The sequence below is a fragment of the Capricornis sumatraensis genome, chromosome 17 (genome assembly GCF_032405125.1).
Source record: "Capricornis sumatraensis isolate serow.1 chromosome 17, serow.2, whole genome shotgun sequence".
NCBI lineage: Eukaryota > Metazoa > Chordata > Mammalia > Artiodactyla > Bovidae > Capricornis > Capricornis sumatraensis.
The window spans coordinates 62,033,766-62,047,094 of record NC_091085.1 but is presented as its reverse complement, the minus strand read 5'-3'; the positions used below and the strand labels follow the sequence as shown (position 1 = coordinate 62,047,094).

The window sequence follows — 13,329 nt, the reverse complement described above, 5'->3', positions numbered from 1 at the left end:
GCTTAGCTTGTTGAATTTCATAAATATTTAATCTTTTCAGAGGCCGAAACAGTAGCAAAGGACTGCCTCAATCCACGGTGAGTAATTTCAATGTTACTTGTTTGGAAAAATTGGTAACAGAAATGTGATATCTAAATCCCACAGACGAAAAGCCAAGGCCCCCCCAAAATTGCCTTATATCTCAGATAACCTTTATAGATTAGTACTGCTTAGCATAAGATTATTAGGTATAACTTTTATGATAATGTGTAAAATGCAGAACTATTGTAAATAGTATTTTGATTTTTCATACTTAATAATAACTCATTTGTTTTACAAATGACTGAAGGCAAATAAAAATGATTAATGAGATGAATGGAACACTAGGACCACAGTTGGCAAAACTTAGGGGTTTTGATTTTGAAATAATGTGCTCTTTTATTTCTTTCACTTTTCTCCTTTGGAAAATGGTTTTAGATGTTGAAACTTTATCAGTGAAGTTAAACTAGGTACAAAGGCCTGAAGATGTAGGTTCCACAAAATGCAAGAAATAAATGCGAAGCTGTCACTAATTTTTGAGACTTTGCCTTTTTTATACATAGATTTTCTTTAGAATCAGGACACATACTTATGTGGTGTGTAATAAGAAGTGATGTGGTTTATTAGACCTTAGAGCAATATCATTGATTGAGATATACTAAGAGAAAAGATAATCAAGGGTCTTCTACAGAGGTTCCCCCTCCACCTCTATTTATTTAATAAGGTATATTTAACCCTATTTAGTGTACAGTTCTTTGAGTTTTGATGTATACATTGTGTAACCACCACCACAGTCGAGATAATGGAACAGTCCTATTACTTCCAGAAATCCCTCATGCCACTTTGTAGTGATCCCTACTCTTACTTAAGTCATTGATTTGTCTTCTGTTCTGTGACTTTGTCTTTCTTCATATATGGAAGTCCAATTTTGCTTTTTTTAAAAAATATCATAGTTAGAATATTGTTAATTGACATGATTGATTTCACCTTTGAAAATTTACACATTGTAAGGAGGAAAAGATTACAGTAAACCAAGTCTTTCTTTAATGAGAATGCGGTATAAACCTAACTAAACATTTTGTAACAGAAGAAGTGTTAACTGTAATATATATACAGAGATAAATAATGAGTCCCAATAATGTTTTTTCTCAATATTACAGATTTCTTTTGATGGAATCTATGCAAATATGAGGATGGTTCATATTCTTACATCAGTTGTTGTAAGTTTTCAGAGTATTGGGGAGAAACTGCCTTGTGAGTGGAATAAAATAATTTCTTGAAGTTAAATGTGAATGAATGATAAAAGTAACATTTCTTAGATCATGTTTAATCAGGATGATGTAGAAAACAAATTAGAACTCAATTCAAGTCATTGTAACTCACTGTAAAAGCGATCTTGTTAAGTCTGCTGTGTACAAAATAATATTACTAGTTGATTGTCTTTAGTGCATTATTTTGTTATTTAATAGGCTAGAGTCAAAAATACTAAATTTCCCAGTTTAAACTTATACTGCAGACTGAGCAGGACCTCCTGAAGAATTTTGAGAATTAAGTGTATTGTTAATGTTTTAAAATTTTTTATTCTGTCAGTGATTACCTAATATATTGAATGAGCTATAAAAAGTAGAATGAAAGAAGTTATTTCCATGACTGCATAGCACACTGTTTCTTTGATAAATTAATTATGTGTTTTTAGGGATCCAAATGTGAAGTACAAGTGAAAAACGGAGGTATATATGAAGGAGTTTTTAAAACATACAGTCCTAAGGTAATTTTTACTTTTTTAAAAAATAATGTAAAACCCTGAGAATCAGCAACTAGTGTGTATGTTTCCATGTGTCCATTAGTTTCTGATTTAGCAATTTATAGTTATGAGACAATGTGTTTGTCACATTTTCATGCTTAGTACATTACCTTTAATGCACTTCTTAAAACCACTTTGAATGACTTTACTCTTTGGTTTCAAGTACTGATTACTTTATAGACAGATTTGTATAATCAGAACAACTTCTTGCTCTTTATGCTTATTAAAATATTTTGGCCTTTGCAAGCATTATGGACTAGAAGAGGGATCCTAGTGGTTTATTATTTTCCTCTTTACTGCTGTTGTGCTTAAGGCAAACCATGGAAGCAAAGACCAACTTTTAGATGAGAGAATTTTTAAATTGGAATAATAGATCATATTACTGAGAAAACAGTATGATTATAAGGATCTGAGATAATTTTTTACCAAAGGCATATAAGAAATAGTACCTTGATGTGCAAAGGAATTCCTGTTGGATTTTATTTTATAAATGTTTTAATTTTTTTTTTTTTTTTTCCTCCTTAGTGTGATCTGGTACTTGATGCTGCACATGAGAAAAGTACAGAATCCAGTTCGGGGCCAAAACGTGAAGAAATAATGGAGAGTATTTTGTTCAAGTGTTCAGACTTTGTTGTGGTGCAGTTTAAAGATATGGACTCCAGTTATGCAAGAAGAGGTGAGTTTTGATTTCCTAAATATGCTTCATAGTTTATTAGATTTATTCAAGAAAAGATTCTACACTGATTGCAGAATTTTCCTTTTTCTCTTTTTATTTTTAAAAAGAAATAAGGCAAATGGGAATTTAAATGCACTTTTGCCTGAAAATATTTAAAACTTCAGAGGAATATTCCTTGGTACTTTGGGTAGGATAAATAATGAAGACTTGTATTCTATTAAAAACAAGTTTGTGAAGAATTTTCTGAAGTTTTACTGTCAATAGTGCTACTAATAGTATTCAACTAAAAATTTCTTGTTCTGTTTGACTTAAATGTTTAGCTTACGTATTTTTAGTGTTTTAATGTTTATAAATAAGAAAATGTGGGAATTGCTATCTCTCATTTGGAGAGCATACTCTGCAATACTGAGTGTTCAATAACACATTGAAAGGCTCTCTCTCGGGCGATTTTGAAACTGGTTCTAAAATTCTTAAATGATTTTTTGTTGGGGAGGGCAGCGGTGGCATTCAAATTTTGTAGTCATCTCTGTTGCAGCTTATAACAGTTGTTTATTTTCATCATTCAGTCTGTACCAACTGTTTTCACGGTTGCACTGATACTTCTACACTGTTATCTGGAAATTACAAGCCACCAGAAAGTTAAAGCCTTTCTCTTGGACCTCTTAATAAGGTTCTCAGCTTTAGTTATTTATAGATTGCTTTTTCAGAAACAACCTGCTCTAGGTACTATGAAACTGCTTTTGCATTGTTGATGAAAGCACTGTGCTCTGATCTTGTATCTTCTTATATTGTGTCTTTGATTCACAACTCTGTCTAAGAGTCCTTCAGTGGCCCATACAAGCAAACAAGTCTTTCTGGGTTTTTTGGCTGCTAACGCCATGGGGGATCTTAGTTGCCCAACACTGGAAGTGCAGAGTCCTAACCGTTGGACCACCAGGGAAGTACCAAGTCTTTTTTAGTAATTGCCTTTGGAGTTCATCTTACTTATGCCTAGGAGCACAAAATTATTTATACTTAAACTATTGAAATATTTCACTGTTTTAAATTTAAAAATTGAATTGGATCGTAAGTCAAAAGGAAAAATAAAATTTTAGTTGAGTGTAGCGCTTAGCACTGTGGGAAAAAAGTATTGGCCACAACGGCAACAGTTGTCCGTTGATCTGTTGGGTACCAGGCCATTTAGCTCGAAGCCATTCATAACATGCTTTGTTATTATTCTTAAAGAGAATTGACATTTCCTGGTTTGAAAGGATAAATACTACTTGAAGGCATTTATGTCCCATTCACTGATCCTTGTAAAAGTTAGTCTTTAAATTTTTATTATTTTGTTTATTATTTTATTATGCCTTTATTTCTCAGGTAAATTGTGTTCATTGTACAAAGCCAAGAAAATCCAAATCAGAGCAATAGCTTTGATAGTGTTCAGTACATTCATTAGGGGATGCATGTATTTTACTATATACATAATAGTTTACTTGATGAGAACATTGAGTAGTGGAGTAATTTTAGGTATTTTATTTAAGGACTGTAGGAGTTTAGTGAATTATACAATTGTGTCTAGTGTATAGGGTTCTGAAAATAGTATCAAGTCATGTGTTTAGGATTTCAGTTCTCTAAGTCCTGATTCTTAGCACTGTCCTGGCAGAAGTTGCATCTATAAAAGTATTGTTTTGGAGATTCTAATTCTATAGAGAAAACTTTAAGAATAATTAATTGGCATGATTTATTGTTGTTGTTCAGTTGCTAAGTCGTGTCCAACTCTTTGCGACCCCCATGGACTACAGCACGCCAGGCTTCCCTGTCTTTCACTATCTCCCTGAGTTTGCTCAGACTCATGTCAGTTGAGTCACTGATGCCATCCAACCATGTTATCCTCTGTCGCCCCCTTCTCCTCTTGCCCTCAATATTTGCCAGTATCAGGGTCTTTTCCAGTGAGTCAGTTCTTTGATTGGGTGGCCAAAGTATTGGAGCTTCAGCATTAGTCCTTCCAATGAATATTCAGGGTTAATTTCCTTTAGGATTGACTGGTTGGATCTCCTTGCAGTCCAAGGGACTCTCAAGAGTCTTTTCCAACACCACAGTTCAAAAGCATCAATTCTTCGGCGCTCAGCCTTCTTCGTAGTCCAACTCTCAAATCCGTACATGACTACTGGGAAAACCTCAGCATTCACTATATAGACCTTTGTTGGCAAAGTGATGTCTTTGCTTTTTAATACACTGTCTAGTTTTGTCATAGCTATTCTTCCAAGGAGCAAGTGTCTTTTAATTTTGTGGCTGCAGTCACTATCCACATTGATCTTGGAGCCCAAGAAAATGAAATCTGACACTATTTTCACATTTTCCCCATCTATTTGCCATGAAGTGATAGGACTGGATGCCATGATCTTACTTTTTTGAATGCTGGGTTTTAGGCCAGCTTTTTTGCTCTCCTCTTTCACTGTAATCAAGAGGTTCTTTAGTGCCTCTTCACTTTTCTGCCATTAAAGTGGTATCATTTGTGTATCTGAGGTTGTTGATATTTCTCCTGGCAATATTTTTCCAGCTTGTGATTCATCCAGCCTGGCATTTCACATGATATACTCTGCATATAAGTTAAATGATGATTTATTAATTATGAAAATTAAGTCATTTAGTGCTGCTTTCAGATTAACATTATTTGTGTTAAACACATACTCAGATTTCTAATCTCTGTGAGTAAAGGAAGGTAGGATGTAACCAGTGATTCTTAGTGTTGGTTTCACATTCTAGTCACCCATGGGTTTAAAAAAATACCTAGTTTTCACTTTTGGAGATCGTGATTTCATGATATTTAGCCTGGGTGAGGCTCTGAATGTTTGATTCTGAGGTGTAGTTGGGCATGTGAGCCATGAATTTCATGTGATAAGATCCTAGGAATGGCTGTGTTCTGGAGATCTTGAGGATTTGTACTCTTTCCTTAGCTCACAGTGTCTCAGAATTGTACAGTATCTTGAAAAGTCCTAGTTGGTATCAGTTTGATACCACTTTTCTGCATTTTAAATGGGTAGATGGTTGAGGGTTTTTTTTTGTTTTTTTTTTTAGAAATAATAGAAATGAATGAGTGATAAGAACAAAACTAGTATTACATTGTAGCTTCCTAAAAGAAGAGGGAGATTTATTTCCTTTGTGGGTTTTTGTCTTGTAATAAATAGCACTGTCAAAATCTTAAATTGGCAATATATAACTAAAATTCAAGTGCCAATTCTATGTATTGGACTCTGTGCTAAAGTATTTTATGTTCATTTTTTCATCTAATCATCATAGCTTCTTTCTGAAGTGGGTATGATTATTATCCACATGTTGTAGGTGAGGGAACTGAGACATGGATTTAATTAACTTGATGAAATGAGGACACAGACCCAAGTGCTATCTAACCCCAAGTCATATTCTTAAACATTGTCCTATAGTGACATAAATTGTGTGTGTAATTTATTGTTTAGCTGAGCTGAATCAGAATTAATCTGAATTTACCTTAAAGAATTTCTCCACAAACAAAACCGAGAGTGGGGGAAAAAACCTCAGGCAGTATAAATATGCACATTATTATACTGTTTGAAAATTCTTTTCATTTTAAAATCTTTGCCTTTATTTTTGGGGAAACTTTTAAAATTAGTAAGATGTGTGTGGCTTTTAAGCTTTTAATGCTAACTACATTGATTTTAATAAGATTTGAGTTGTCTTTCATACACATGTTCAAGTGAATAATAGGCCTAGCAGTAATTGATATCTTAGGGTATAGTGAATAAGTTTCATCTGATCTCTTGAATGTTGTATATATACCAGTTTGATTTATGGGCAAAAGGAAGAACAACTTTGATCTTGCAGGCTGTTCCTTTTGTACAAGCATAACTAGAAGAGACCATCAAATTATCACTGGAGAATTAGTGTGTGTTTTATGTGAATTCCAATGCAGACAGATCCTGGGATGCTCTCATTTTCCTCTTCTCATTTTGCATCTATTTTTAGCGCATTCAGTTGCCTTTGTATATGTCTACCTTGGAATTGGCATATTATTGCTACTTGATTTTTACATGGTTTTCCTGTCTTTCCAATATCCCTTTCTCATCTCTTTTTTCCCTCTTCTCGTCTTACAGTTCTTTTATTCATTTTTTTTTCAAATTTAATACCCTAACTCAATTGTATTTTAGTTCTGTGGCTTCTCTTCTACTTCCTTATTCCATTTTCATTTCCTTTGTACTGTTCTCAGCCTGTAGAACAGGGATCAGCAGACTTAAGGCTTATGGCCATATCAACTCATCAATAAATAATGTTTTATTGAAACACAGTTAGGCCTATTCGTTCATGCATTGTCTCTGGCTGGTTTAATGCTGCAGTGATAAAGTTGAATAATTGTATTAGAGACTATATGACTTTGAAAACTAAAAAAAAAATTTACCATCTGCCCCTTTATAGGAAAAGTTTGCCAAGTCTAAAACCTAGATCATTTTCCCTACTGCATTTCAGCTGTTACGGTTATTCAGAAATACATATTGTACTGGCTTCAGCGAAATAAGACAGTGTATTTTGTAGTAACACTCATCCTTTGACTCTCATCTAGTTCTGTGTAATTTCACATGATTTCTTATGTCAGGTTAGATTTAGGCTTAAGAATGACTTTTGCTTGCCAGCTCCTTTGTTACAATAAGTAAAAAATAATAAATGAGAAAATTGGTTATCTTGAATTCTTCTAATTACTATTCTGTATTCCTTTCTTACCCAAACTTCTTGACTCTCATTTTCTGCTGACTCTGCTTCCCATTGTTTTCTTTTTTTTTTAACCATTTATTTGGTTGTGTCCGATTTTGGTTGCAGCACATGGGCTCTTTCGTTGTGGTACATGGGCTTCTCTCTAGTTGGGGCATGTGGGCTCAGTAGTTGCAGTGTTTTGGGCTTAGTTGCCTGAAGCATGTGAAATCTTAGTTCCCTGACTGGGAATTAAACCTGGGCTACGGCAGTGAAAATGCCAAATCCTGACCACTGGACCACTAGGGAATTCCTTTGTTCTTTGCTCACTGTTCTTATCACATGTAGTCACTTGTATACTCTCATAATATCAGCTACCAACCTCATACAAGCCTCCTCTCGAGTGTCTCCACATCATTTCCCTTATAGTGTGTTGTATTATATTAAGATGTTTCTGTCTCCTCCATTATGCTTTGAGTTCCTTGTGTACTGTATGTTTTTCATCCTTGATGTCTAGTATACTGTTCTGTCACACAGTATGGTCTCAATATAAATGTCTTTTGAATGAATGAAATTAGAGCCTTCACATACTTTTAAAGAAGCACTGTTTCATGCAAAGAACAGGAAACGTATAAATAGTCTTAATGTCTACAGCCAGGCAACAAATACTCTTTATGCTCTGGAATGTATTCATTGCTTTGCTAATTGCTATAGACAGTACAAAGAAATTCATATTCTTGGTCCCTTTTGAGAACTTAGGGATGCTGTATACCTTTACACAGAGACTTTTGCATTTAATTCCGTGTTATTTCCTGGGAAATTCATGTGCTCCATGTTAAGAAGCTCTGCTCTAGGCATTTTTAGAGTTAGAGATACCAAAGCATGTGAGAGAATTCAGGAAAAGTGGAAAGTTGATAAAGTTTTATTTAAAATTATAGAACACTTAAAAATAAACAGTATAATAGGTTTGAATGTGTATTGGGACATAGAAGAATGCTTTCAAATATACTAAAACCTTTGATTTTTTACCCTAATGTGTGCTACACAGCCAGTCGAAGTACTTGGACAAGCATCACTCTCTACAGATGACTGGGGTAGGAGGTAGGCTGTGGAGTTGCCTGCAGGGGTTTCCTAGTCAGATTGGCAATGCTTTTCTTGTTGTGGCTCTCAGTCACCCTTCTCAGTACCTTATCCTGGCTGAGATCAGACATTCTCACATCTGTGTGGCTACAGCCAATTTTCAGGCAACAGGGCCTTTTCTTCCTTTTGTGCTTAGACTCAATCATGCCAACAATGGCTGCTTCTTCATAGGTGTGGCCACGTGTTTTATTTTTCACTGGTTTCTTCATTTCCAAGTGTGTAGATGGGGCAGATGAAGTTGGTCTGACTTTGGGTCACAATCATATCTTCATCAGCTCCTTCTGTGCCATCATCCTGTCTGCTTGAAGACCATATTGCTTCTTTAGTTCTTTCAGCTGTTGTTTAAATTGTACAGATTTTTCATTATTTTGAAAGTCTACATCAGATTTCTTATTCTATAAAGCCAAAAACAACTTCACTAGTAAATTTAGATTGGATATTTTTTCTGGACATTCTTTTACATGGTTTATTGTACAGCCTTTAAATAATGGTTTAGTTCCCGATTCATCATTGCAAATTCAAACATTGCTTTATCCATTGTACTCACTACTCACTTAAGTATAAGTTTCCATGAGATCCAAAGGAACACTAGAAGCTATCCTTTCCAAAGCTGATGCAGGATTGAAAGTTTTTCAAGGAGGAGAGTGCAGATTCTCCACTCCTGAAGGATGTAAAACCAGTTGAACCTGAACTTGAAGTGGAACTACCCCTGCATCTTGAAAGTATTACCTGGCTGCCCAATGTAGCTCCATCTGGCTGTGCTTGGACTTCCCACACCCAGACCCCAACTCCATCCTTAATTCCCTTCCCATGTCAGAAAGTTGAAATTGGTGGCATTAAATCCCAAATAAAGTTCAGAGACATAAAGACTTGTGTCTGTTGTAGTAGTTGGAGTAATTCGGGTTGTGAATGGGTGATGAGAGAACAGTGAGAAATAAAATTGTCTGGATTATTTTATTCTGGTGTTGCACTATTCTGTTTTCATGTGATTATCCTATGTGTCTGATAGGGTGAGGTCCTCTGAATAACAGTGGAATCTTTTCTGAAGTGCATGACATTAGGAATGACATGTCAGTCTCAGGAAGAGGCAGGTCCCAGAGCAGCATATGGCCTGCAAAGCCTTAGATTCTGAGGAATCTAAATGTGTTTCAGGTTCATTCATGTCTGGCATGCCAGTGTGGTTGGCTGGCCACAGCCTTGCAGCTGAGTAGGCATCTTGGAGCAAGGAGTGCAGGAGGTTCTGTAGCTGAGCAGCTGCTAACATTGGACAGGCAGGCAGGCAACTCTAACACTGGGCAAGTGATGGGGATTGACAGCCTGCCTTTTTGGCGGGAAGATAGGCCCTGTGGTAGGTAGGCAGGTGGGGTGATAGAGGCAAGTGTTCTTATGGCTGTCTAGGAAGCTGATTGTCTTGGGCCTATGGCCATTGGGAGTAGGTTTGTTTTTTGTTTTTAAGGAAGTAGGTTTGTTTTTTGTTTTTAAGGAAGTAGGTTTTCTAAGTCAGTCCATGTTCTAATAGTCTTCTGTTAAAACTGTACCATTATAAGGTTTACTGCCTCAGCCTTGCTGTAGGCGAGTTAGAGAAGGATGTATGTCCATGCTGGGTCCAAGTAATAAATGGAAATGAATCAGCATTTACTGAGGCCAGTATGGAGGTGCTACAGAGATTGAGATTAAAAAAACATATATAGTGGAACAGGTGATGGAAAACTTAATACATAGGGTAGTTTGAGGTACATAATAGGGAAGTATTGCATGTTATTTCTTTGTATGTCTTTGGAGCATACACAAAGTATCTGCTGTATTCTTCATGTTTATAACTCTTCTATATTCCTTGAAAAGAACCTACATACTGTTCTCCGTAGTGGCTGCACCAGTTACATTCCCAGCAACTGTGTAGGAGGGCTCCCTTTTCTGCACACCCTCTCCAGCGTTCTTTATTGGTAGACTTTTTGATGATGGCCGTTCTGACCAGTGTGAGGCAATTGCTCATTATAGTTTTGATTTGCATTTCTCTAGTAATTAGTGATGTTCAGCATCTTTGCATGCCTATTGACCATCTGTATGCCTTCTTTGGGAAAATGCCTATTATGGTCTCCGCCCATTTTTTGTTTGGTTATTTGTTTTTTTGATACTAAGTTGTGTTGAGCTACTTGTATATTTTGGAAATGCAGCCCTTGTCAGTCTCATTGGAAATTTTTCCCTTCCTGTGGGTTGTCTTTTCGTTCTGCTTATGGTTTCCTTTGCTGTGCAAAAACTTAAAGGTTTGATTAGATTCCATTTGTTTATTTTTGCTTTTATTTATATTGCCTTGGGAGACTGACCTAAGAAAAACGTTGCTACGATTTATGTTAGAATGTTTTGCCTGTGTTCTTTCCTAGGAGTTTTATGATGTTATGTCTTACATTTAGTTTTTGAGCCATTTTGAGTTTAATTTTGTGTATGGTGTGAGGGAGTGTTCTAACTTCATTGATTTACATGCAGCTGTCCAGCTTTCCCAATACCACTTGCTGAGGAGACCAGCTTTTCTTTGTTGTATAGTCTTGCCTCCTTTGTTGAAGATTAATTAACTATAGATGTGTGGATTTATTTCTGAGTTCTCTATCATGTTCCATGAATTTATATGTCTCTTATTTGTGGCAGCAATCTCCTAGTAGGTAATTCAGACAAGTCCAGGACATTTTCAGGAAGACCATTTTCTTGATAGTATTGTGTGTAAGGCTAGAATACCCAGTTACTGTATGCTTTTAGTTTTGTTTTTTGTCGTGACCTGCACAGTCTCAATGGAATCTTATGAATAGCAAATATATTAAAACTAGTAATAAAGCCAGGCAATGAAAGAATGTGGATGAATTGTCTCCACCTTTAATTTCTGTTCCATCTGACTGTAAATAGAAATTGATTGCTTTTTTTACCTAGATCAGACGTCACAAAGAGTTTTAAGTGAGCATGTGCACTTGAACAGTTCTTCTAATTTATATTAGAGAAGAACAGTCTGAATCTGTAAAATATTTTATATATCTGCCAAGGACACAGAATGGTGTTTGTATAGATGTTTAAGAATTGGAATTAGCTTTTTCTTAACCTATTTCCAAACACTTTTGTTATAGGCTTAAGAATTAGTTGTTGTAAAAAGACTACTGTATTGCCTAATAGTATTGGAAACACAGTTCCCACATTTTGTTTTTTAATTCTTGAATATTTCTGAATTTACATGGGATTTTTTTCTGCTTCATTTTCTACAAAAGTCCTTTCTTTCCCTTTTCCTTTCTCTTTAACTTTTGAGATGAAAACAGTACCTTTTATTTTTTAAAACTGCTCAAACAAAATTAGATCATTTCATTCTTTTGGATGGCACAGACTAAAGGTTCTGTTCATCCCTCAGAATGGAGTTCTGAACCAGGACTAATGGGGAAGCTGAAAATAAAGTGTTCACCTCTGGATATCACTGCACCACGTGTACCTTTCTATTGAGGTTTTTGTTAGAATTTATCTTCTCTCTTTTGGAGATAGTGTTATCTCTAATTGATTTCTATCAATTAGAAATGTAACATTCTGTGGGATCTAACACTTTTAAATACAGCAAGCCTCACAAAGTTGCCTTCCATTTTTCCCTTGTTGTTCTGTAAGTTACATTAACCTGGATTTGCTGTAGAATTTGGTGTGCATTTGGTCCTATGGAATCTTGACTACTGATCTTCATTCAGATCTTTCAAAGGAATCTGGTTTGTAGGTTTAAATTTTTTTTCCTTAACAACTTGGTTGATATTTTGAAGTCAGATATCCTCAGTTCAACTTAATTTAGCTAATTTAATGTTTTAAGAAAATTACTTTTCAAATTTAAATTCCTAATTATAGTGCCTTTTATGTTATATAATGGGTCTAGTAAAACTGGGAGAAGGCAATGGCACCCCACTCCAGTACTCTTGCCTGGAGAATCCCATGGACGGAGGAGCCTGGTAGGCTGCAGTCCATGGGGTTGCTAAGAATCAGACATGACTGAGCAACCTCACTTTGACTTTTCACTCTCATGCATTGGAGAAGGAAATGGCAACCTACTCCAGTATTCTTGCCTAGAGAATCCCAGGGACGGGGGAGCCTGGTGGGCTGCCGTCTATGGGGTCGCACAGAGTTGGACACGACTGAAGCGACTTAGCAGCAGCAGCAGCAGTAAAACTGAGATGAAATATTTTATCTTAAAAATATTTTGCCGGAGTTTTAACTAGGGAATCCCAATTTTTTCATGTCACAAGCAGTTTATTAGTAGGGAAAATAAGAAATACTACTTATTCATTTATGGCTACACTGAACAGCATGTGGGATCTTAGTTGCCCAACCAGGGATTGATCCCATGCCCCTTACAGTGGAAGCCAGAGTCTTAACCACTGGACCACCAGGGAAGTCACCAGAACTTAATATTTAGTAGGATGTATTTTCTCTCAGGGATATTTATCTCATTTTATCATAGTTTGATAAAATTTAATAATTCATTTTGTATAGGAAGAATATGAGGTTTCTTCATTCTTGATGCAGTCTGGTGCAAGCTGGTGCTGCCTGAATGAGCTACTGGTTCCAAGTGCTTTATTCAGACTTGTGTATATTGTATATTGTATTGTATATCAAGTATATTGCAATATCTAAAGGATTTGTATGGTTGTTTATTGTGGAAGCCCTGTTGTCCTGTGCATGTTCTGAATGGTGTACTGATTGAGATGTATGTCCTATTTTTTAGTCATATTCTAGGCTTTTCTGTTGGTCTCCTTCAGAAGAACAGAAACTTAAATTAATTTGCAAATTATATTTTTAACAAGAACAGAACTTTGGTATTTGCTTTTCTGCATCAGTTTATTCTTTCCAGACTTTGGTCAAAGGGGTATCTGGGTCAGATCTCAGAAAAGAACAAAAGAAAATGCTTTGGGTGGTTTGGTTTGATTCTAACTAGAAAACCATAGAATCTCTTTTAAGATTTTTAATTTTTTTGCACAAGGAG

At 35.7% G+C, this 13,329-nt stretch overlaps 1 protein-coding gene and 1 pseudogene across 2 annotated transcripts in view; one reads left to right on the top strand and one right to left on the bottom strand.

Annotated features, from left to right (window-relative positions):
- ATXN2 (ataxin 2) overlaps window positions 1-13,329 on the top strand; it is a 100,885-nt gene that overhangs the window by 29,932 nt on the left and 57,624 nt on the right. For both annotated transcript variants that reach the window (XM_068990346.1, XM_068990345.1), the window contains exons 2-5: window positions 41-77; window positions 1,179-1,238; window positions 1,715-1,786; window positions 2,348-2,498. In XM_068990346.1, the coding sequence (XP_068846447.1) occupies window positions 41-77; window positions 1,179-1,238; window positions 1,715-1,786; window positions 2,348-2,498 (320 nt within the window). The remainder of the gene's footprint in view (window positions 1-40; window positions 78-1,178; window positions 1,239-1,714; window positions 1,787-2,347; window positions 2,499-13,329) is intronic.
- On the bottom strand, window positions 8,279-10,762 carry LOC138094023 (E3 SUMO-protein ligase NSE2 pseudogene; annotated as a pseudogene).